The 22013-nt window shown below is 46.6% G+C and overlaps 3 protein-coding genes across 5 annotated transcripts; all 3 read left to right on the top strand.

Annotated features, from left to right (window-relative positions):
* The first annotated feature begins 117 nt into the window (after window positions 1–117).
* ING5 (inhibitor of growth family member 5) lies at window positions 118–10030 on the top strand. Of its 2 annotated transcripts, none has more exons than XM_086468145.1 (8): window positions 118–187; window positions 718–789; window positions 1482–1648; window positions 3351–3462; window positions 4389–4482; window positions 5467–5602; window positions 5750–5811; window positions 6732–10030. In XM_086468145.1, exons 1-8 carry the CDS (start codon window positions 151–153, stop codon window positions 6772–6774), a joined length of 723 nt encoding a protein of 240 aa, XP_086324271.1. In that variant the 5' UTR covers window positions 118–150; the 3' UTR covers window positions 6775–10030. The 2 variants fall into 2 exon arrangements, with proteins under 2 accessions (XP_086324271.1, XP_086324272.1); XM_086468146.1 differs by having other exon boundaries at window positions 718–806; window positions 1481–1648.
* A 668-nt stretch (window positions 10031–10698) lies between these two features.
* Window positions 10699–13854, top strand: LOC147415247 (D-2-hydroxyglutarate dehydrogenase, mitochondrial-like). The gene is made up of 3 exons (XM_086468147.1): window positions 10699–10892; window positions 11448–11505; window positions 13064–13854. The coding sequence occupies exons 1-3, from the start codon at window positions 10736–10738 to the stop codon at window positions 13269–13271; spliced, it is 423 nt and encodes a 140-aa protein (XP_086324273.1). The 5' UTR covers window positions 10699–10735; the 3' UTR covers window positions 13272–13854.
* On the top strand, window positions 13855–21497 carry D2HGDH (D-2-hydroxyglutarate dehydrogenase). 2 transcript variants are annotated; one of them, XM_009952888.2, is made up of 6 exons: window positions 13855–14052; window positions 15157–15325; window positions 16354–16497; window positions 16925–17067; window positions 17677–17842; window positions 19086–21497. In XM_009952888.2, exons 1-6 carry the CDS (start codon window positions 13930–13932, stop codon window positions 19343–19345), a joined length of 1005 nt encoding a protein of 334 aa, XP_009951190.2. In that variant the 5' UTR covers window positions 13855–13929; the 3' UTR covers window positions 19346–21497. The 2 variants fall into 2 exon arrangements, with proteins under 2 accessions (XP_009951190.2, XP_086324270.1); XM_086468144.1 differs by having other exon boundaries at window positions 14010–14364.
* The last annotated feature ends 516 nt before the right edge of the window (window positions 21498–22013 follow it).

The following is a 22013-nucleotide window of genomic DNA, read 5'->3' as shown; positions in this document are numbered from 1 at the left end:
CCTCATGAATATGCAATACGAAGCGTCCACGGCGACCAATAAGGCGCCGGGCGGGCTATGAATATGGGATGAGGCCGGGGCCGCCGTCCTTGTCATGCGGACCCGGCAGGCGGCGGGAAGCGGCAGCGGCGGCGGGGCGCGGGCCGCAAGATGGCGACCGCCATGTACCTGGAGCACTACCTGGACAGTGAGCGCGGGGCGCGGCTCTGGCGGGGCGGGGGGTGCCACTGCCACTGGCGGGGCGGGGGGCGCGGCGGGGGCGGCGCGGGAATTAGAACTGCGCCATGGGCTAGGGCTGGGGGGGGGGGGGGGGGGGGGGGGGGGGGGCGGGTGTCGGTGCGTCATCAGCCGGCGCCGCGGTGCGTCATGGCCGCGCGCTGGGGTGAGGCGATGGCTGGCTGTGCGGTTGCCGCCTGCCGCGCGTCCTGTCACGGCGCGGGGGCCTCTTGGCTCGGTTCCTCCGGTGCCGCTGATAACCAGCGGGAAACAGGCGGCTGCTGGGTACGTGCTGGTCCCGCCAAGGGCTGTGTGCATGTACGTGGGCTCTCCTGACGTAAACGGGCAGGTCACGGCACGTAAAGCTAACGGCGAGCCCAAGCGGTGCTGGGCCCCGCGGGCGGCGGGGCCTCGGGCTCTGCCGGCTCGGTCCGGCGCCGGAGGAGGGCTGGCTGCCGGGGGCAGAGCAGGCTGGAGTGTTTCTTGGCCTTTACGTTCCAGGTATCGAAAACCTGCCCTGCGAGCTGCAGAGGAACTTCCAGCTGATGCGGGAGCTGGACCAGAGAACAGAAGGTGTGTTCAGGTATTTCAGGCAGCGAAGACAAGAGACCCTCGACCGAGGGGTAGGAGCCGTGGGGAGACTCGGCTTTTGAGGATGTGGCTCCCCTCTGCGGCTCTTCCATTTCTCAACCCGAGTGCTGTGCAATGTTTGTTCCTTTTCTGTGAGGGTGACAGCTCACAGGACTAGATTTTTTTTTCAGTAGTTGCGTGTTAAGTTGTAGCTGCGTGATGCCTGTACGAGGTGGCCCCTCAGGTGGCCTTGCTTGAATGTACTTCCATATCTGCTGCGTTGTGGATTGCTGTGTGTCTTGCCAGACCAATTTTTTGTCTTTTTTTGATGTTTGTGTTGGTATCTGGTTGCACGTTAATCATTTTCGGTTTGAACCATTAGAGCGGTAAATGGCTGTACAACAAATGTAAGGTTCTGTGTGTGGGGAAAGAGGTTGAAGGTTGTGAACCCATGGGTTCAGTTTCTGATCTTAAACTGCGCCCCTCCTCTGTAAAGCACTTGAGCAGGGTCATACCGCAGGTGTTGAAGAGTGAATATCTTTAACAATTTTTAATTTTTTTTTACATACATTAAGGAGTCAGGGGAAGTCAAAAAACTGCTAGGAGAGGCTTTCTAAATACATTAAAGAGGTAAAAGAACAAAACCTCTTGCTTTGGCAGATAATTTTCTCATGTACGTATACTTTCCTTTTCAGATAAGAAAGCAGAAATTGACAGTCTTGCAGCTGACTATATTGAATCAGTGAAGAACATGTTACCCCAGGAGCGAGTGGAACACCTGAAGAAAATCCAGAGTGCCTACAGCAAATGCAAGGAGTACAGCGATGATAAAGTCCAGCTGGCCATGCAGACGTACGAGATGGTGAGGATCACAACAGTGAGAGTTTTGTAAAAACAGTCATACTCTGGAGTGGGGCTGCTGGTGGACATGGAAGACACTCCCTCACAGTCCACTTTCCCCGACGTATTTGTCTCTTGTCCAGTCGAATTGTTGAATGGTTGCTTGTCCTCTTGGCTGGAGTTTTGGTGCGGGTGCTTTTACCTTCTTAGACAGTTTCATAATCTTTTGTTCCATCTGCTGCTGGATCTCATTCCTCTTCTGCTGACTCCAGGTAGAACAGTCTCTTTCTTCATTTCCAAGAATTAGTTTCTTCTCCTTTGATCGTAAGAGTCACTCTAATTTATATTACTAGGTGTACAATCTTCATTAATGTTACTTATACAATTTCATTATGTTAGTCAAGGTAAAATTTACCAAAGCCATGTAAAACTACTGGCCGTTCTTCTTGGACCGAGAAAGAGTTCAGCCCAAGTTCTCCATGTTGCTGGCTTACAGCTTGCGGCCTAAGGCTTAATCTTGCTCCTCGTGCTAAGCAAGTCAGCTACTACTGCTGACCAAGGCACGTGGTCTGAATAGTCGAGGTTAAGATTACTTCAGTTGTCAACATTACTCCACTCCCTCCTCCCCAGCAGCTCCCCTGTCACCTGATAATTTATTTAGGGCTGGTCTTAGTTGCAAGCAACGTTTTTTTTTAAGTCAACTTCAATACTATATTGTGGTGGAATGCAAGGAAATCTGCTCAATGACTTTGGTTTCCAAGAAACAAAGGAAACAGACCTGTCAGCTCCACCATTCTGGTCATATATTGGACGCCAAACTTTCCTCGATGCACCTGGTGGGAAAATCTCATTTCTTAAGATGCAGCTTTGCACTTTTTTCTTCTTCTGCCCCTCTTCTGTGCCTGTTTAGCTGTCCCTTATGAATAATGCTTATCTCTGTATATTTTATCCCCTAGATAAAACCTGAGCAAGGGGAATCCTTTTGACTGTACTTAGTGTGTTTTGTCCAGCTTCTAGAGATGCTTTGGGTTCTGCTACATCTGCAGCTGCCATCAAATGCTGCAGAAAAGGAAGTCTGTTTTGCAGGAATTGAAAAGTGTCCCAGATAACTGATTTGAGGACTTGGTATTGCAGCAACACAGTCTGGGGATGGTGGCTTAAAATACCTTTGCTACGTCTCTGTTCCGAAGCGACGTTATTTCAGCCAGGGCAGTACAAGGTAGTTACTTGACGTGCGTTGACTTGGTATTGGAGATAGGCAGCAGAAGCCTGTATTTATTACTGAATTTCTCTGAACAGTGTGCCAGTGGAATACCAGAAAAAATTGACTGATCTACTGCACACATTTCATGGGCAGTAGTTGAAGAACATATTTTGAAAATGGCAGGGAGAAAACCATTCTTTTTAATAGCTCTCATAGTCTTGTTTTGTTCTGCAAACCTTTAGTCTGAGTTGCTTTGACTCTCCTTTATGCCACCTCCCTTTTCCTTCCTTCCTCTTTGTCTGTAGAGGAATTGGTTCCTCTTTTGCCTGTTTTCTTTTTCTATCTGCCTTAAATCCCTTTGCGTGTACAATTTCCCTTTTTCTAGTTTGGTACCCCTTTCAGGCCTGGCTTTGAAGTATTCTACTCCTGTTCATGCCGATAACAGACCTTCCTGTTTTCATTTGGGGATTTTCAATTTTTTTTTTTTTTAATTCAGTTTGTGGTTTCCCCTTCTGTGCAGGTGGATAAGCATATCCGCCGGCTGGATGCAGACTTGGCGCGCTTTGAAGCAGATCTGAAAGATAAACTGGAAGGCAGTGACTTTGAAAGCCCTGGATCTCGAAGCCTGAAAAGTGAGTAAATTGTTTGTGGTTGTCAGCCTTTTCCAGCATGGAGGGTGTCTGACAGAAAGGCTGTTATTTCTGGAGGAAGAAAAGCAGTACGCTGTAGTGTACTTCTCTACTTGTTTTTAGTGCTTCTCAAATATTTAAAGTGTTCTAGTGGGCAATAAACAGATGAAAAAAGATCTAGTGCTAGGGTCTAACTTGCTATCTCTGCTTGCCAGATCATCCTGAGGTGGCCTGTGGTTACTGGTTGTAACGGGGCCACTGGCCGAGGGGGAACTAACAGTGACAAAACTGAACTGATGTTCTTGCAGCTCTTGAGTGTAACAGTCTTGGTTTCAGGCTTGACCTGTTAATGAGCAAGTTGTAAGCTCCTTTTGAGGAGAGATGTGCTCATTTTCCTCCTTTTGCCAGAATTTGAGTACTAATTAAGCTGAGAACAGCAGGAAGAAAATTGAGTTAGAGGAAGGTATCACTTTCTGTAGTGTGTACTGGAAGTCTCGTGTGATTACAGTGAAATTTGAGTGTGGTTAACAGCAGCACAGCTCTATGCCTTTGAGCTATGAATAAGATGAGCGATGTGGAGATAAATGAGTGACCTGGCTGAGTGTTTAAAAATATACTGAGATTTAAAAAAAAAAAAAATTACAGCATATCTAATCACACACGATGCTATTTATATCTTGTGCAATGATACGGGCTAACATTGTGCTGCAGTGATTTAATTGCCAAACCTGCAAACGCAGGAGTTCAGTGCTCAGTTGTGCAATTTGCCAGTTTGGCATATTTGTGGCATAAACATGTATTTAAGAATCAGCATTCATATTCAATTATGTATGAAATAAGGATTTCAAAACAATGCACCAAAAATGAGGACATCTGGGGATGTTTCTGGTATTCAAACAGGTTGAAACGATGGGTTTTTTCCTTTATAGAGGGACGAAGTCAGAAAGATAAAAGAGGCTCTCGCGGCCGAGGCAGGCGAGCATCTGAAGAAGATACACCAAAGAAAAAGAAACTCAAAGGAGGGTAAGGCATACCCAGTCACAGCTCTGGTGACTTTGGCTTGACACTTTGTGAATTTTCCGCGAGCTCATATTACCCTATTTCTGCCTCACGTCTGGTTGGTGAGCAGTGTTAGTGTTCTGGTTTTACTCCATTTCACTAGTGTCCTGCTTTGGACGAGTCAGTTTTGTTAATTAACTCCTGGATTGACACGTGGAAACAGCATGCTCAGAATGCCCTCTGACTGGAAGGATGAGCTCTGTCTCCCTTGCTATTGGCAAGCTGGGAGAAAATAGCTTTGATTTTTGTCCCGCAGCTATTTTTAACAGTTGCTTGTGGTCTTGATTGTTGAAAGAAAAACTTGCCTGTCAGGACAAAAACTTACTGTTGTTCTAGAAATCTTGGAGAATTTGGGGGATTGTTTTTAAAGAATTGTGTCCTAGATAGTCTTGAATAATCTAATTTGCTTCTGTGATGCAAGGAAGAAAGCATGTTCTCTCTCCAGGAGATGACTTGTATTAAAGGGGCTCCGTTCATTCTCATATTTTCAGAGGGCTAAATGGAGGAGCAGAAAACTAAAAATAGTTTCCAGTGACTGACTGACATGTCAACTTAATACACTCGTGTCAGAGCAAGAGGATTCGCCCGTATGTGACAAGGAGAAAAGAATATGGATTGAAACAGACTGGGGAAACACAGCAGATTCTTCTTTCCACAAGCAGAAGTGATTTCTACGTTAATTTTTTTACTGTAGTCTTGGCATCTACAAATCCTTCTTTTAATCCTTCATAGCCAAGCTCATGATTTATGTTTGATCAAACCTAGCTTACGATTTTAATTATTGGATGATATCTGATAATGTCATAGAAACTCTAAAGTGGGGTCAGTATGTTTTAGGGAAGATACTGTTAAAAACTAATTTTCCCAAGTGGGATTTAGATCTTGGAAACGTGGTGTTGCCTGCGACTGAAGAGCGTTTTGTCCTGAACAACCTGTCCTTGCCTGCAGATCTGAGTTTGCTGATACCATCCTGTCGGTGCATCCCTCGGATGTTCTTGACATGCCAGTGGACCCCAATGAACCTACCTACTGCTTGTGTCACCAGGTGTCCTATGGTGAAATGATTGGCTGTGATAACCAAGAGGTAAGCACTTGAGAGGATTTATTTTCGGATGTTCGCTACCTCACAACTCTGTGAAGTCCAAGGGCGGGGGTACTTGCCTAATTAGATTGTACAAAATGTGAAACACTAAGCATCTCCTCTGTGGGTTTTTCCTTTTCTGTTTTGCAGTGCCCCATTGAATGGTTCCACTTTGCTTGTGTAGACCTCACCACCAAACCAAAAGGGAAATGGTAAGCATGACAACGTACAGCTTTTTGATTTTTAGCAGGCTACTATTTGCCTCAAAGAGAATCACCATAGGAATTAAAACCCCGTTGTGACATTTTGTGACAGAGGAGCTTTGTTCTCATCATCAGAGTGTTTGGGATTGTGTTTGTGTGAAGGTAGAAGGTACAAGGGGAACCTTCTTCCTAAAGTCTGCATCCATGGCAGTCTCAGATTCTGGTGGGAGCAAAACAAGGACCTGGGCACATGCAAAATTGCGTGATAAACAGAACAGTTCTTGATCTGAGGCTTGTATAAATGTGTACACATTAGATCTCAGGTTTGCTGTATTGGCCCATAGTTGTGGCTGTGGTTAAAATTGAGAAGAGACCTGTTTTTATTTTCTTTGCTTTGGAAGCAAAGTTTGAAGACCGCTCTATGTTTTGGTTATATATGTGCTCATCTTGGAAAGACTCATGGGCTTGTTCTGTGCTTAGTTGCTGTTTAATGGGCTGCTGTCCATGAACCAGATGCCTGTCAGGAACAGGCTTAAGTGGAAGTGAGCTGCAATCACTGGAGACAGAGGAAGGAAGGAATTGGAGGAATCTATCTCTTTTTCTTTTGCCTGTGGAGGAAACTTGTGTGACAAACTTGGAGTTATTTGGAGTAACTTCTAGGTGAATGAAAAATAAGGTGAATCACAGCAGTGAGGGGCTGGTGATCCCTGGAAGCCTTCTGGTGCTGTCTGTCCCTCCAGTCCACCCGAGTTGGTACAGTTCCTTTCCTATTTGTCCAGGCTTCTGCATGTCATAGAAACTGTTGCAGTTACTTAAGTTGGCTGTTTTTAAACCACCTTCCCACCCACTTGTTCCCAGATAATAAAAAGAGTCTTTGGGCTATGTGCTGTTAACTTCAGGAACTAATTACTGCCTCTTTTTCCCTGTAGGTTTTGTCCTCGTTGTGTTCAGGAAAGAAAGAAAAAGAAGTAAGGAGTAGAGGGGAGTAAATCCTTTGAGGCAAGAATTTAATATATTCCTTCCTTCATGATGCAATATTATCTTTGAATTTTTTCTTCTTTTTTTAACCTACCTTCCTTCTTTTTCTGGTGTGATATTTAATTGTCCAGTGGCCAGTTATAAATCCTGTTCTTTCATAAGAAAAAGACTTTGGGAGGGCGTCCAAAGTCCCTTTGCCACAGGGATTTTATTTATGTCACATTTGCACAGCACTGAAATCAGTGTTGCTATGAAGTGCCAGGGCAGCTGGTAGCTGTAGTCTCTGCTAGTTTATAGGAGTCTGTGAAACCACATAAGGCATCGCAGGAGAACGAAATGCCTATATCTTCAGCGTGGTGCCATCATCAAAAGTTAGGCCTGGAGCGTGGTGTGGCAGAGAAGAAGAAATTTTCTCCAGTGTAGCCTACATGAAGGAAGTAGGCTCTGTTGTTCAGATGTGAAGTCTGTTGTGCAGTTTTGTAGTACAGAAAGGAACAGGAGAGCTGGTTAACTGTTTCCAGTGTCCCTTTTCTCAAAGCTGAGTACTGAGCTTAGTTTTGACAGGGCAGGGATGGGAGAGGTGAGATCAAACCTCTTTTGGGGAATTTCTTCTGTCTGCCTTTAGACTGCCTTTATTTTACTTGATCTTGCCCTCATTCACATGAACCTTAACAGAGGCAAACCATTTGACTTCTTGCCTCCTTGTAGAAAAGCTTTGTCTTTTTTTGAGGGGAGAAAACCTTTGAATAGCAAAGGAATTGTCCTGCATGTGACAGTAATACTGAGAGAGGGCATTGCCTTTCCTGGCTGTTGCCATGTCTTGGAAGATCCTTCAGGTACCTTACTGTGAAGATGAAACCTACAGTATTCTTACAGAGCTAGAAGGTCAGATTTATTCGTGAAAGAAGATGAAGGCCTGATTTTTGTTGCTTGTCTTTGCCTTTGTTGCATCTGGGTAAATCAGGAAAACAGGCTTTAGGGCAAGGACCCAATGTGCGCACTGCCAGGATGGTGTGGCAGAGCTGAAAGGGGGCCCGTGTGGTAGCTTGGTGGGGGGTTTTGAATAGCATTTGCTGTGCAGCACTGCTATTGAAGAAGGCTCTTGAGCAGGAATGTTTTCAAATGACTTGTCTGGGTTTTTTTAGCGGAGGCACATTTGCACGTTCTTGACTTCTTTAAGCTGCCTTTCAGACTTTGAATGTGAATCCTTGCGGTCATCACGGTAGGGGAAGGAAGAGAAGGAAATCAGGAGTAGGAAAACAAGTCTTTTTGGTTTTTTCCTTCCTCTGAATTACAGTGGCTGCAGGAGTTGAGGGAAGAGGGGAGAGAATTCTTGTCTTCGTATATATCTCCCTGCCTACAACAGAAGATGTTGTGCAGAAAGGTGGTTCTGCTGGTGGGGGGGGAAGCCCCAAACCAAACCCCCCTGCAGCAGTAGGCACGAGGGTTCATGAACTTTTGCTGGCTGTGGTCCCTGATGGGTGTTGATGGGAGCTCTGTGCAGGCTGTGTACTACTTTGCATACCATTGTGCAGGAGCTCTTGATAAAGGCTGTGTTAAGAAACTTCCAGATAAGCTTTTGTCCTGCTGTAAAAACAATCTGAATAAGCAGTAGAGAAGGAAAAAAACCCACTTCTAGTCAAATTTTGGCACAGTTTCCAAAAGAAAAAGTTTTTCCCTGTTACACTGACCCTCTTACTTGGGTTTTGCAATGAAAGAAAGTAGAACACTGCTCTTGCCAATTTGCCTTCCCTGCTTTCCACTGTTGGACTTTGTAGATGCTGCAGGTACGCCAAGACAGACGTAGAAGAAACCTCTTGGTACTGAGACAGCTTTTCTGTGAACACTTAGATTTATTGCATCTTCTAAGGGGAAAAAAACCCAACCAACCCTGTCTCCAGGGTCCTGTCACTAAAGTGTGATGTTGCACGTGCCTTCACTGCCTGTTGCGTATGGAATTTCCATAGATGATGTGCCTTTGTCATTGCTGCCTCTGGAATAGCACCCAGAAAGCGGGCAGGCAACTTAAAAGCAGATTGCTGGAAGGAAGGAGGAGGAAAAGCAGTCAGACAACCCTGAACTTAGAAATAGTCAGTCCCCCCTTTTTTTCTTTCTGCCTCTTGAGAGCAAATTTACTTGCAATACCTCATGAGCCAGCCTGTAATTCAGTAAAACCAGGGAGCGAGCCCTGTACCTCATTGACCTGCTACACTGGATTAATGTAGGACTGTTACTGCGTCCTGAAGACTAGTGATGATGCCATTTCAGGTTTTATTTTACCCTTCCATTCAGTGGTAGTATATATGACTTTTTCTTCTCTTTCTTCCTCCCCGCCCCCTCAAGGCTTTATTAGCGGTGGTGTCACCGTAGGTTTAGCATTTGATTTGAAACTATCTCAAAATTCTTCTGCACCTCTTGAGGTCTTGCTGGAAACATGCCCTTAGGGAAGTGCACAGCTACGGATGAGTAAGTGCAGAGCTGACCGCCCTCGGCTCAGGAAAGAGAGACGGGACGGCAAAGTGTGTTCTGTTAGCAAGTGCTTTCTGGGGCGCGGAAAAGCAGACCTTTTCCATTTTTAACCAGCAAAGCAGAAAGAAAAATAAGCTCTAGAAGTTATTAGCATCAGCCATCAAAAGGAAAGATACTTCGCGGGAATGGTGATCGGTGTGAGGTACAACATACTCCTCTTCCTGACGACGTCGCGTCTCGAATGTGTCAGAACATCCGATACCAGCAATAAACTCTCCTGCTCGGAAAGTGCCAGCGCAGGGGCTCTGACGGGCTCAGGAGCGTCTCTTGGTCACCTACAGCTGGCTTGAGAGATCTGTAAAACTCACAGACAGAAATACTAGTAGCCTTTGTTATTGCTTACTAAAGGATTAGAACCTTTCTCCTGAATTTTGAATGTACAGTGTTAAATTAACTTTTTCTGGAGAAAACTTCAGAGCTCGTGTTCTGAAGAGCATGGCTGTGACACACGCAAAACAGTGTTCCACTGAAGCTTGTCGAGACACCTTGTAGGGTTCAGCTTTATTGCCACTCATCCATACTGGAGGTGAAAGTACTTTAACCTGATCATTCTATTTTTTTTAAAGGAGTCAGGTCTGTGTTCCCTTCGTAAATGGATGAGAATATAAAGCTTTTTATTAAAAAAAAAAAAAAGGAATGTAAAGTAAAAATGTACATCTGTATTTTTGGATCATGTAACAGATAACGGATATATTATAAATAAAGTATTTTTGGGAATAAAGCCGGACGGGAGCGTTTTGCGGCGGCACAGGAGCGCTGGGGGAGCAGCGGCGGCCTCCTGCCGCGAGGGGTTGCTGCCGCCCGCCGGCGCTGCGCGCATGCGCAGCGCGCGAGGAGCGGCGGGACGCCCGGGACGGCGGCGGTGCCTCAGCCCCAGCCTGCCATCGCTGCCGCGCCCAGAAGCGGGGCGGGCGGGACGGGTTCGTGCCCCCCCCCACACCTCACCCCGAGGGGTGCGTGAGGCTGCCGGGTCCCGTCTGGGGTTTGGCGGGTGGTTGGTCAGAAAGGGAGAGCTGCTTGTCTGAGGCGCTATGCCATGGGTGTCCCCCCACCCCCGGGTATCCCCTGGGTGGCTGTCACACGTAGAGGGGCTGGGGGAGCGCCTCAGCTGCTTCCTGAGGGAGATGAACCCCCCCAGAGCCCGGGCAGGAGATGGGGAGCTTGCAGATGAGCTACACCTCTGCTTTTTAGGGTGATCCCGGGGATGTCTTCTGCGGTTTGCCGCTGCTCGCTGTGGAGTCGCTGGACTCGGCTAAGATGGCTGACGAGCTTCCACGGGAGGATCTTGGCTCAGCAGAGCGTGGCTTCTGCACGGGGAATGCCTCCGCAGCCGGGCACGCCCACGCGTGTGGTTTCCAGGCCGTGGGGTGCGAGGCCTTGGGGCAGGAGAGTGCTCCACACAGCCTCCTCCAGCTGCCAGGAAGTCATGCTGACTAGTGAGCGTTACAGGGTGCAGCGGCTGCCCTTCTCCCACGTGTCTGACAGCGATGTGGCTTTCTTTGAGCGCATACTGCCAGGTAGAGTCATCACAAACCCGGAGGAATTGAAACCTTATAATGTGGACTGGCTTAAATCAGTCCAAGGTACGTGTGTTTGTTTATTTTTTTTGATTTTGAGAACACCTCTCTGCCTCTGTTAACATACCAGAGTGAAAAGTCTGCCAAAGAAAATCTCATCTTTATTTCTAGCAGATCGCGTCTTTTCAGACTGAAATGAGTTTTCCTGATGGAAAATATTCCTTTGAGAATTACCTAATGTCTGGTAACCTTTCAGGCTTTCATTTAAAAAATCTAAGCCGTGTTAACTTACTAATTAATTTTTTTCCTGAATCAAATCGATTCACTCAACAGTTTTGGCTGAAGCTCCGAAAGCAAGTGTTGTGAATTTTCTGTTGCTTTTGTGAAAGGTTTCATGAGAATATAAAACCTTGCCTATTGCCTCTGCTGGCAGCCAAGTCTATGTATACATACAAAGTTTTTACAGTGCTTTAAGGGAAAGCCCACTGTTGAAATTGCTTGTTTTAAAAGTGGTTAAAACGCCTCTCCCTCGCAGTGGAGGGAGTGTTGTTATTTCGGACATCATTTTACCACCTTTTTCTTTCTGACCTCTGTCTTCAGAGTCCCTTGCTTTCATTGCAGGCTGTAGCAAGCTGATGTTGAAGCCCCAGACAACAGCAGAGGTGTCTCAAGTCCTCAGGTAACGTGCACCTTTTCTGCTGGGCTTTGTGGCAAGGAAACTGAGGTTTAGTCAGGGAGGATCCAGCAGGTGAAGGGAACTTCTAGATGTTCAGGCAGGAATTGCTCGAGCATTGGAATTGCTGAAGCTGTTTGTTTTTTTTCCTGACTGCGTATCTTGTGGTGACTTTAGCTCTCCCTTCTCTTTGTATCCCCACTGCCCTTGGGCTGCCCACTGTTTCCTGACATACCTTTTGTTCCAGCGGACCTGCGTGCTTTTCCTAGTCTCGGGGTATGCATGTGCTGCTGGGTAGGCAGTGTAGCCCATCTAAAAAACCTACAGGTTCCTAATTAGGAATGTTCTCATTTAGCTGAAATTTGTCAAGGCAGAAAGGGACTTCCACCTGTGCCTTGTATTTCCCAGGCCCAGTGCTCTCCCTGGCCCTCGGCTTTCCAGGGGTGATGGTGTCATGTCAGTATCAGGCAGAAACAAAGGCCCAACTTTCATTTGTTTTCCAAAATAAACTTTGTCTTTCCTGGCCAGATGGCTTTGTAAAGGCTAAGTGGGCAGCAGCAGACTTATCAAAACAATGTTGATGGCTTTGAGCAGAAGGATCTCAGGAGTGCTTAGTGTGGAGCAGAGAAAAGGAAGGGGAGAGAGAGAAGCAAGTGGATTCAGTATTGATGACTTTTCTGCTCTTCTAAATTGTCAAAATTAGATGTTGTACCAGTGCTCAAGAGGAGCAGTTGTGTTGAAGGATTTGGGAAGGTCTGTTTGAAAAGGTAAAGAAGGTTGGGCCAGAATCAGGCAGTTTGAGGAGCTAGATGTTTTGTCCACTAAATCAAGTGGACAGTAAGAACACTTCCCCGGTTCGCTGGCTGCAGTTCGGCGTTGGTATGCAGGATCGCCGTTTGGCTGAAGGGCTAAAAGCTGCATGAACCTGCTCCTAGCTCTGTTAAAACAAATACACGGAGCACGGTACAGTTGGGGCTTCTGAGTAAGTGCTGGTGCAGCGTGGCTTTGTGCCACCCGTTGTGCAAGAACTTCTGCGAGTTTGGAGAGGATGTGATGGGTGGTGCTTTGCAGGGAGGTGGCAGGCTAGGGGGCAAAGCAGCTGAGGCATAGATGCACATGCTTTGTAGCTACAGGGCGTTAATTTCTTGAGGGGAGGAGGAGGGCAGTAATGTCGTAAACCACTTGCAGAGGTCATCTGTCAGAGGTCGCTGAGGAAGCCAGGTTGTTCACACAGACTGCTACATAAATACTTGCATATAAACTGAGGGGGTGGTGAGTTCCAGGCAGATGTTGTGTGGCAGATCTGTAGATGTGCACAGGGTGACACCAAGCGTTCGTTCCTTTGCTCAGTGCTGGGGTGAGTTTAGCAAGGAGTTGTGCTTTCTCACTTCTGCAGTGAAACTGTGCCTTTGTATCAATTTAATCTTTAGGCTAAATGCTGCTTAATTTTAAGGAGCATTGAGCCCCGTCACAGCATAGATGTTCATGTGGAGGTGAAACTCTTGTGGTAGCCTAGATTATGGCCTTAAAATGCGTAAGACTTCAGAAACCTTTTTCTTTCCAGGTACTGCTATGAGAGGAACCTGGCAGTGAACCCACAGGGGGGTAACACAGGCCTCGTTGGGGGCAGCGTTCCTGTCTTTGATGAGATCATTCTCTCCACTGTTCTCATGAACAGGATCATCAGCTTTGACAAGGTGTCTGGTAAATATCGTAGAGACCTGAGGCACAGAAATAAGCCCCAGGCCCTAAACCAGCCATTTTCCTGGTAACTGCGGGATCAGCGAGCTTCAGCTCAGCAGCTTCATAAGGGGCGTCAAAGGTTTGTTTCATCCAGGTTTCTGCTGCTGATGTAATCCCTAGGGTATAACAGCAAGGAAGAAAGAAGAGAAATGTGGGCATCCTATTATCTGTTCTTAAATTAAATGAGAAACCCAGCAGGTGGAGCAGAATGACAGTGTTGAAGGTGGTACCTGATAACTACACTAGCAGAGGGAAGGGAGGGATGGAGAAAACTTATGCATTGTTTTGATTTGGAGAGCTAGGAATCAGGCTAGTTTGAGTATGCCAGTGTTTGAAACAGAGAGGGAGAACAACAGGCAGACATATACGTAATATCATTGTGTTTTACCAGTCCAGAGCTGTGGATGACCAGATGTTAAGGCAGTGGCAAAGGCCCCCTAGGCTCGAGGAGGGGTAGGACAATGCCCTGTAGCATGCACAGACTCCTTGTGCCTTTAAACTGAATCCCAGAAAGTTTTGGAGGAAGAGGCATTTGCATCTGCATGTACTTATCCCACCTCTTGATAAGGCACCTTCTTCTTGGGCATCAGCTTGTAGCAGAACATTTATGTTTCAGGAATCCTTGTGTGCCAAGCTGGCTGCATCTTAGAGAAACTCAACGAGTACTTGGAGAAGCAGGGGTTTATCATGCCGCTTGACTTGGGAGCAAAAGGTAGCTGTCACATTGGTGGTAATGTGGCTACAAATGCTGGAGGCTTACGGCTCTTGAGATACGGCTCTCTCCGAGGGACAGTGCTAGGACTGGAAGTGGTAAGGCAAGTAACTGGCAGTTCCCTTCCGTGTGTGAACCTCCGCTTCTTACCATTTACCTGCTGTCCTAGCCCTTAGCTATCTATTACGCAGACAAGTTCCTCTCCAGGTTCCTACTCTTAACTTTTCATCGTATGGCCCTTTTGAGAAGGGTCAGCAAGTGTCTCCATGCATGTAGCATCTGTATTGCTCCCACATTTTCCAGCTTCCAGCTCTGTCCTCACTGGCAGGAGTGGTACTAGTGTTTTTCTAATCCAGAGAAGTGGAAAGAAGGTGGGGAGAGATGTGGTGATCCCAAGTTACCTGCATGAGGTTGGTTCTATGGAGCGGTGGTCTGGGGAACGTTCTGCTAAATACATCCCACAGCACTCTCTTCTAGTGGCTGCTCACTCAACTTTTAATAGAGCCATCCGCTTTGGGTTTGTTTGGCTGCTGGCTTTCTCCTGGAGGCTTTGCTGTTTCTCAGCCTGCTTCTGCCCAACTGGGCTGTGCCTCTGCATGTAAAGGCTGAGATTAGTGGTTCTAAAAGATTTTGGAGCTTGGGAGCAGAGGGCTAATAGGAAATAAATTGGGTGGGTAACAAAAGCCTGGTTTGATTTTATTGCATAGGCCCAGAAAGGAGGGAGAGCTTTTGTCTCTCAGGTTAGTCCTTCTAGTGTCAAATCAGCCTTTAGTAACATGTCTTAGAGACATTCAACCTTGATTTAAGGCTCAGGTGGTGGAGGGCATACTTCGTTCTGGTTAACTATGTTCACAGTTTCACCTAGTGTTCCGTGTTTCTGTTGAATAATGGGAGTTAGGGCTGCATAGAATGGCTGGTCTTCACCGCTGGTAAGAAAAGCGGAGCAGACTCAATCTTCTGTTGTTACTTGTCCTGCTGGAACATGTGCAAACAGCACCATAAAAAAAGAAGCAGAAAAAAGACTCATGTAGAATATAGAAGGGAGGAAGAGCTGGGAATGGAGGAACAGTGACGAGACTGTGGGAACAGGCTGTAGCTGGTGTCTTCTGCTCAAGGCTAGTGGCAGCTTTTCGTCAGCTTGGTAGTGGAGAAGCTTATGACAGCAGATTTCTACGTCGGTGCTTTTGACTGTATTCCCACAGGTGCTGGCTGATGGCTCAGCACTGGACTGCTTGACGTCTCTGCGCAAAGATAACACTGGCTATGATTTGAAGCAACTTTTCATCGGCTCTGAGGGGACCTTGGGAGTTATCACTTCTGTCTCCATACTCTGTCCTCAGAAACCTAAGGCTGTGAATCTGGCATTCCTAGGTAGGAGCTGACATTAATAACTTCACACCTGATTTCAGAGGCTGGGAAGGGAATAGGATTGGAGAGAAGATGGTCAGCCTGCTGAGCTGGACTACCAGCATCAGCTTGTTTCTGAGAAATAGTGTGGTGCTGTATGTTAAAATACCTGTGGGGCTGTTTTATGTCTGTGGGGCAAAGGTGTAAAATACCTGCAAGGGCAGGGGAGCCAGGAGCTTGGCAGAATGAAGAGGCAGGCAGGACAGTGCCCTCACTGCCGAGGGCCTGGTCTGACAGTACTTGAGCAAGGTGAGCAGGGCAAGGCTGGTGACAGTAGGCAAAGGCAGCCGCAATCCAGCACCCATAGTGAGGCCACAGTGACAAGGCAAGGCTGAGAAGTCAAGTCTGCAGGTCAGGGCCTGGATCAGCAGGGTATGTGGCCAGGCACAGTTGCTTAAAAGCTGCTCCTGAGTGAGCCTCAGCAGGGGTGTTCCTGCTGAGGCTTTTTAACAGAGCTGTTTGTGGGGAGCCTTCAAAGGGACTGTTTTTTTTAATCTCAAAAACCTCCAAGGCCACAAGGGCCTTCTCAGACAGCTTGCTCATATCAGATGTGGCCTTGAGAGCAGACAGCTCAACTCCCTTGGAAGGGATGAGTAGATTCCAAGCGCTGACAGACTTGTAGGATATGTGCAGTGGACCCCAGAATTTGCCTGGACTCTTCACAGTGGCCTTCAGATATTTCTTGGGTTGCCTTCTTGCCTTTTCTGAGGATTCAGGGTGAGGCAGACATGTTGATGCGAACTTCTCAGAGTGTTCAAGAGGTCCTTGCCACAACAAAGACTAATCGCTATCTCCTCCTACCGTTCTGCTCTGAAACCTTTCCCAGCTCAAACCTTTACAGGAACTGCTGATTGAAACCCGTGCAGGGTAGCGATTTACATTTTCTGGAGATGGGAAAGATGACTCAAAGCCTGATAGACTTTTAAAAACTTTTTACAAGGTTTTGCTGGGCTGTTTTTTGTTCCTGATTCCCCTCTCTGTTCTCTCTGAAGGGTTACAGAGTTTTGCGAAGGTTCTGGAAACGTTTACAACCTGCAGAGCCATGCTGGGAGAGATCCTGTCTGCCTATGAGTTCATGGATGAGAAGTGCATGGAGTTGGTTGAGAGACATCTCAAGCTGTCCAGCCCAGTGGCAGGTAGCAATGTCACTCATGCTGTAGAAGGAGAGGTTGTACTGCTTGGGGATTTTTAGCCTAATTTTAGAGAGATATATATTTATGTCAGTAAGCATGTGGGCATCCTTCATAATTTCTGTACCCAGTATTCAGTTCCAAGCACGTTTGGTGGAAGTCTTTAAAAATAGGACATTTACTTCTACTTGTTCCAACAAAACTGCTGATTTTCTGAAAAGTAGTGGCTAGGTAAAGGGTAGAGCATGTAAGTGAAGTGCCCTACAGATAAAATATTGCCGCTTGGGCTGCCCTTCTGCCTGGCACCAGAGAATCTGGGCAGTTGAGTGACATCATGAAACGGGCCAAGCTTGGGGAAGGCTCCGGAACCTGCGCTAAATTCCTGTGTTCTTATTCCAGAGCATCTGCTTATTCTGTTCTCCCTCACTTTCAGGCAGCCCTTTTTATGTTTTAATTGAAACTTCAGGCTCTGACTCAACCCATGATGAAGAAAAATTGAACAACTTCCTAGAACAGGCCATGGCTTCTGGTTTGGTCACTGATGGAACTGTGGCAACAGATGATAAGAAAATAAAGGCAAGTCATTGTTTCCTCTTGCGCAAATCTCTTTGACATGATTCTCTACTTGGATTTATATTTTTAACAGGTAAATGTTTAGACTGACGTTTAGTATAATAGTCGCTGAGTGATCTGGTAGCTTATTTGGCATATTGAGTAAGAATGCTAAGAGAGAATAAGAATACTTACACTGCTGACTCTTCCCAGAAGGCCTATTTGGGGTTTCCCCTTTTAAAAAGATCAGAATAATGAATTGCATCTTTCAGTAGTTGGTGGGGTAGGACCCAAACTGCCTGAAAACTGTCAAAACCAGAAGCTGAGTTGACAGCGAGGCCCAGAGTGGGCAAAGGCCTGTAGGCCAGTGTGACAGTGTGTTGGAGCCAGAGACTTCCTGGTCCCAGGGAACAAGATGGACACATAGTGTCCCAGTGAGAAGGACAGCGATTTGTCTCTGCCTAGTGAGCACGAGTATTTTCCACTGACCTGTGCTTCTTCCAGCCCCAGTTCCCAAACCAACCCTTGCAGTTCGGTAGGGGGGGGCACATCCCCACTTCTTTTTCCCCACCATGCCACAAAGCATGGAACCCAAGAGGTACTTGGTTTATTTGGATTTCTTTGGTTCATCAGATGCTGTGGAGCCTGCGGGAGAGGATCACAGAGGCCCTCACTCACGATGGCTATGTCTATAAATATGACATCTCTCTCCCTGTGGGAAAGCTCTATGAGCTTGTGACTGACATGAGGGCTCGGCTGGGCCAGAGTGCCAGAAACGTGGTGGGCTACGGCCACTTGGGTAAGTGTGGGTGCTGGGAAAGGAGGTGATTGCTCTTCTATGCTCCAGGTTTTGCTGTGGAACTTCCTAGTAGTTTTAAAGGTTGTTTTTAGATTAGTGAGAGGCGTAGACTAAATACCTGAGATCTGTCAGAAGAGGAGGGTGTGTAAGGATCTTTGTGTTTCAGTTTCATTGCTTTCAGACTGTATTCCGTGTATTAATGGCAGGTCGCTAGCCAGCCGGCCACTGGACTGGTCATTTGTATCTTGCTCTGTGCTTTCTATTTAAATATGTAGGTGGTTTAATTGGACCATCAATTTGATTTATGTTCTTAGTCAGATTTGGTAGATAAACACTTTGTTGTCCAAAGTGATTAGTCGTTTTGGAAATCAATTTTGTCTGAGCCATTAACCCTCCAAAGGAAAGTGATAAAGGTAACGCACAGAAAGGACAGTACATTTGTCAGAATGCTTTGAAACTAATTTGGTTTACAAGTAGGTAAATTGGTAGCTTAGCAGAGCTCTTCTGTTTAAAAAAAAAGAAAACACAAGAAAAAAGAACAGAACGCTCTTCAGCACGCTTGATTTGAAAGACATGGAAAGACAAGGCTGCATAACAAAGGATGCCTCTGGTACCTCTTGGTATTGAGGATTAAGCTGCATACTGCGAGGGTTTGCTGGAGTACAGGAGGAGGTTCTGAAGTGACAGTAAGTTTCGTCTATCTTTGAGTGTTTTGTATTCTGAATACCCAGCAGCTATGTGCTTTATCAAATACCGTCACACCCACAAGTGGTGAAAGGAGAAAATGTTCTGCTTCCTTTGTTTCTGTTGACACAGTGTCAAAGTGCGTTTAGAACATTGCACAAACATAATGGGGAGAGACAAAGCGATGAAGGGCCGTAGTAAAATCTAATGATCATTATGAAATACCATTGGGGAAGTCTGACGTGCCATCTCGGGTGGTGGGACAATACTTAATGCAGCACAGTTGTTTGAATTGTAAAATCACAAGAGTGGCAATTTGAAAGCAGCTTAACTCAGAACACTTCCTCAAATGTTGAGCTGAAAGCATGGAAAAACAAAGATCCTACTTGAATGGTTTGTGCATGATGTTTGTAGAAGGACAGCGAACTTGTCCTTTTTTGCAGTTTGGGGACTAATAAAGGCACTATTGTTTGAGAATGTGGAGGAGGCTGTAATGAGTCTGCATTGCAGGGCCACTGAGTTTTTCTCACAGACCCACCTCTGCAATGTTTCCTTCCAGGAGATGGAAACTTGCACTTGAACATCACGGCGGAGTCCTATAGCCATTCCCTGCTGGGTGCCGTTGAGCCATTTGTGTACGAGTGGACTGCGAGATACAATGGCAGTATCAGCGCAGAGCATGGACTGGGCTTCAAGAAAAAGCAATTCATTCGGTACAGCAAACCCAGCGAGGCAGTCTGTCTAATGCAGCGTTTCAAAGCCATGTTAGACCCCAAAGGGATCCTCAATCCGTACAAGATGCTGCCCTCTGGTTCCTGAGAGCACCGGACACCGAGAAGCAAGCAGATACTGTCACACAGGGATGGCAGCTCTAGCTCGGTCACTGCACTTCAGCTGTAAACAAACTGATGGATCAAGCAAGCACATGAAATGCTCCTTGTTTTCTTTCTTTAGTGTGCTGGAACAAGTAAGGGAAGTGGGTCTTCTTTTCAGGGGTGCCTCTTTCTGAAGAAGAACACGTTACTGGTTTTGACTGTGTGGGTTCCCTATTTAATCTGAACACTGAAGCCAAGCATGCAGATACTGCATGGGGATATTCCAGCTCCCTTTCCCCTTAGCTTGCTCTGATTTTTTTAGTGAAGTGACAGCAGCCAGAGGAGGCATTTTCTTACTTGTGCAAGTGAGGAGACACGTGAGAAGAAGCTGTGCATGCTATACCACCATCTCCAAGTGAGAATGTTTCTCTCCCTCACTTGTTTTGATCCACGCTGGTGGATGCTGGTCCAAAAGCCCACAACAGCATCAGATTATGGCCTCTTTAGTGGTGCGACCCGCAGGCTGACCCAGTAGGCATCAGTGTTGTCCTACATACAGCACACAGGTACAGGTTTGCAGTCCTGGAAGGACTGGTCAGAGAAGAGAGGGTGCCTGGTGACCTAACTTCTGGGTAGTATCACTTGGAGGGGAAGTGCCAGCAGCTGGGGTGAGGGAGGGGATCCCAGGGCATCTGTCTGGCAGGGTCAGGCTTTAGGCATGCCATTATCTCCTCTTCCTTGTCTTGCAGTCTGCCCTTGTGTCGCGTTGAAGGGCAAACAAATTTGGCAGAAAATAACCCCCCTTGCTTTCCAGCTTGTCCTCAGATACCAGAGGGGCTGGGGGCGGCTGGACTTAGAATCTAAGTGATGCCCAATGCGGCTCTAGGAGTCCGGTCGCATCCAGTATCAGTCTGGCGGCGCTTAACAGCTTGCATGGCTGGATGGATGATTGAACTGTCATGATTATGGAGTCCTTGCACCGTCAGTCTAGCAGCACTCAGTGAAACTGCCGCGGCCACGTGTAGGAGTGTGGTCGCGTTCACAAGAGCTCACATAGCTGGATTGATGGCAGTGCAGTTTACTGGAGCAGTGACAGATACACGAGTTCTGTGGATTGCCGGTGATAAATTCACTGTCTGCAAAGCCCATGCAAGTTTAGATAAGAATAACACAACCTGACTATGAAACACACCACACTAAATTATAAAAGCAGCTCTGTAGAGATTTCTGAGTCTCTCTGGGAGCACTTGGTGTAACTGAATGTTCGAGTCTTACCCAAAGGCGTTGCTATGGGGAGGAAGAGAGGCTCAGCCCCTCCACTGATCCCAGAAGTCTAAGATGGTCCATGACTTGTCATCGATGGTATCATCCCTCACATCGTCTTCTCTTAAGCTATTTTTATACTATTTTTTACTTTTCAGGTGGAGTTTGAGTGACTCCTCTAGTCATACACACCTTTATTACGATTGGTGTAAAATTCTCTCGCTTCACTTTTAAAGGTACAGACTAGAAAAATTCAGGGCGCAAGCTCAGTAAAGGGGTGGTTGCACCTTGAAGGTGGGTAGCTTTTGGGATGGAAGTGTGTTTTGGTATTATAATGAGATTATAGTGAGCAAAGTTCACCCAAAGGACGGTCTTTTGTTGAAAAGCAAGTGTTGGCCCAGGGTAGCAAATACGCAGTTTTCAGTTCCATGGTACCATCAAGTTCCCATCCTGGCAGTGGTACCACAGAGCCTGGCCACGGTGTCTCCACTCCGCTCCACCCTCCGTGCCGTTTCTCAGAGTCAGCGTATCGAGCTTCCCTGATGTTGCCAAAACCCAAGGTTGCCTTGGAAACTTCTGGGGAATGGGTTCTTTGCATACCCACTGCACTCTGTTCTGTACCCTTCCTCACTGTATGAACAATGCTGTACCTTTAATATAAGTTTAATTTCCAAGTCACCTTTAGCAATTATTCCACACCTTGACATCAAGTCCTGATTTGTTCTCACAGAGGACCAGAGCCATTATCCTAATGATTTACAGAGAGATGTAAAATTTGTATCCCTCCCAACCAGCATTAGACTGGGTGGAGATAATGTTAAAATCACCTGGAGTTTTCTGTGCACTGTACATGTGATGCATGAAGGCAAAAGAGATTTCTGTGTGTACCAGTACTGATTTATTTTCCTGAGGTGCCCCCTTGCACTGGCGGAGGTGATTCTGAGGCTCCCTGGCCAGTAGGTAGGCTGATGTCCACATCCACTGCCCTGCTTGAGTTGATGAGGCCACAGAGTGGTTCAAGGCAGCTGTTGCCCAAAAGCAGCTTGGACAAGCTGGCAATAGTCAGGAAAATAAGAGTAGGAAAATAAAATCAACCAGTCTGGCATTCAGGAGGATCCCTGATTGCAAAGAATGCATAAAAAATACAGGCTTACTGAAGCAGGAGGGTGAGAGAAAGAAGATGGTGGTGGAGGAAAGTACCAGAAGTCAGCACAAGACCCAGTGGAAGGGGAGGGTGATCTTATTTTTAAAGTAGGCTGAAGCTACTCAGGTTCATTCTCTCTTCACTTTTGCATGCCCTCTCACAAGCATGTGTCACCTGTACTGCATGTCCATATGGTCTGACCAAGGACACTTGCGGGAGGATTAAGGATATTTGGACACATCTTTTATACATCTTAGGAGTCACT

The sequence above is a fragment of the Leptosomus discolor genome, chromosome 7 (assembly GCF_034619465.1).
Source record: "Leptosomus discolor isolate bLepDis1 chromosome 7, bLepDis1.hap2, whole genome shotgun sequence".
Lineage (NCBI taxonomy): Eukaryota > Metazoa > Chordata > Aves > Leptosomiformes > Leptosomidae > Leptosomus > Leptosomus discolor.
The sequence above is the reverse complement of the archived record's forward strand: the minus strand, read 5'-3'. Positions and strand labels throughout refer to the sequence as shown.

Coding starts and splice junctions, on each gene's coding strand:
- ING5 (XM_086468146.1), top strand. CDS start 151: ATGGCGACCGCCATGTACCTGGAGCACTACCTGGACA. Junction 1,649..3,350: donor CCATGCAGACGTACGAGATG/GTGAGGATCACA, acceptor CCTTCTGTGCAG/GTGGATAAGCATATCCGCCG. Junction 3,463..4,388: donor TGGATCTCGAAGCCTGAAAA/GTGAGTAAATTG, acceptor TTTCCTTTATAG/AGGGACGAAGTCAGAAAGAT.
- LOC147415247 (XM_086468147.1), top strand. CDS start 10,736: ATGCTGACTAGTGAGCGTTACAGGGTGCAGCGGCTGCCCTTCTCCCAC. Junction 10,893..11,447: donor CTGGCTTAAATCAGTCCAAG/GTACGTGTGTTT, acceptor CTTTCATTGCAG/GCTGTAGCAAGCTGATGTTG. Junction 11,506..13,063: donor GAGGTGTCTCAAGTCCTCAG/GTAACGTGCACC, acceptor TTTTCTTTCCAG/GTACTGCTATGAGAGGAACC.
- D2HGDH (XM_086468144.1), top strand. CDS start 14,221: ATGCATGTAGCATCTGTATTGCTCCCACATTTTCCAGCTTCCAGCTCT. Junction 14,365..15,156: donor TCCCAAGTTACCTGCATGAG/GTTGGTTCTATG, acceptor GTATTCCCACAG/GTGCTGGCTGATGGCTCAGC. Junction 16,498..16,924: donor GCTGTCCAGCCCAGTGGCAG/GTAGCAATGTCA, acceptor CCTCACTTTCAG/GCAGCCCTTTTTATGTTTTA.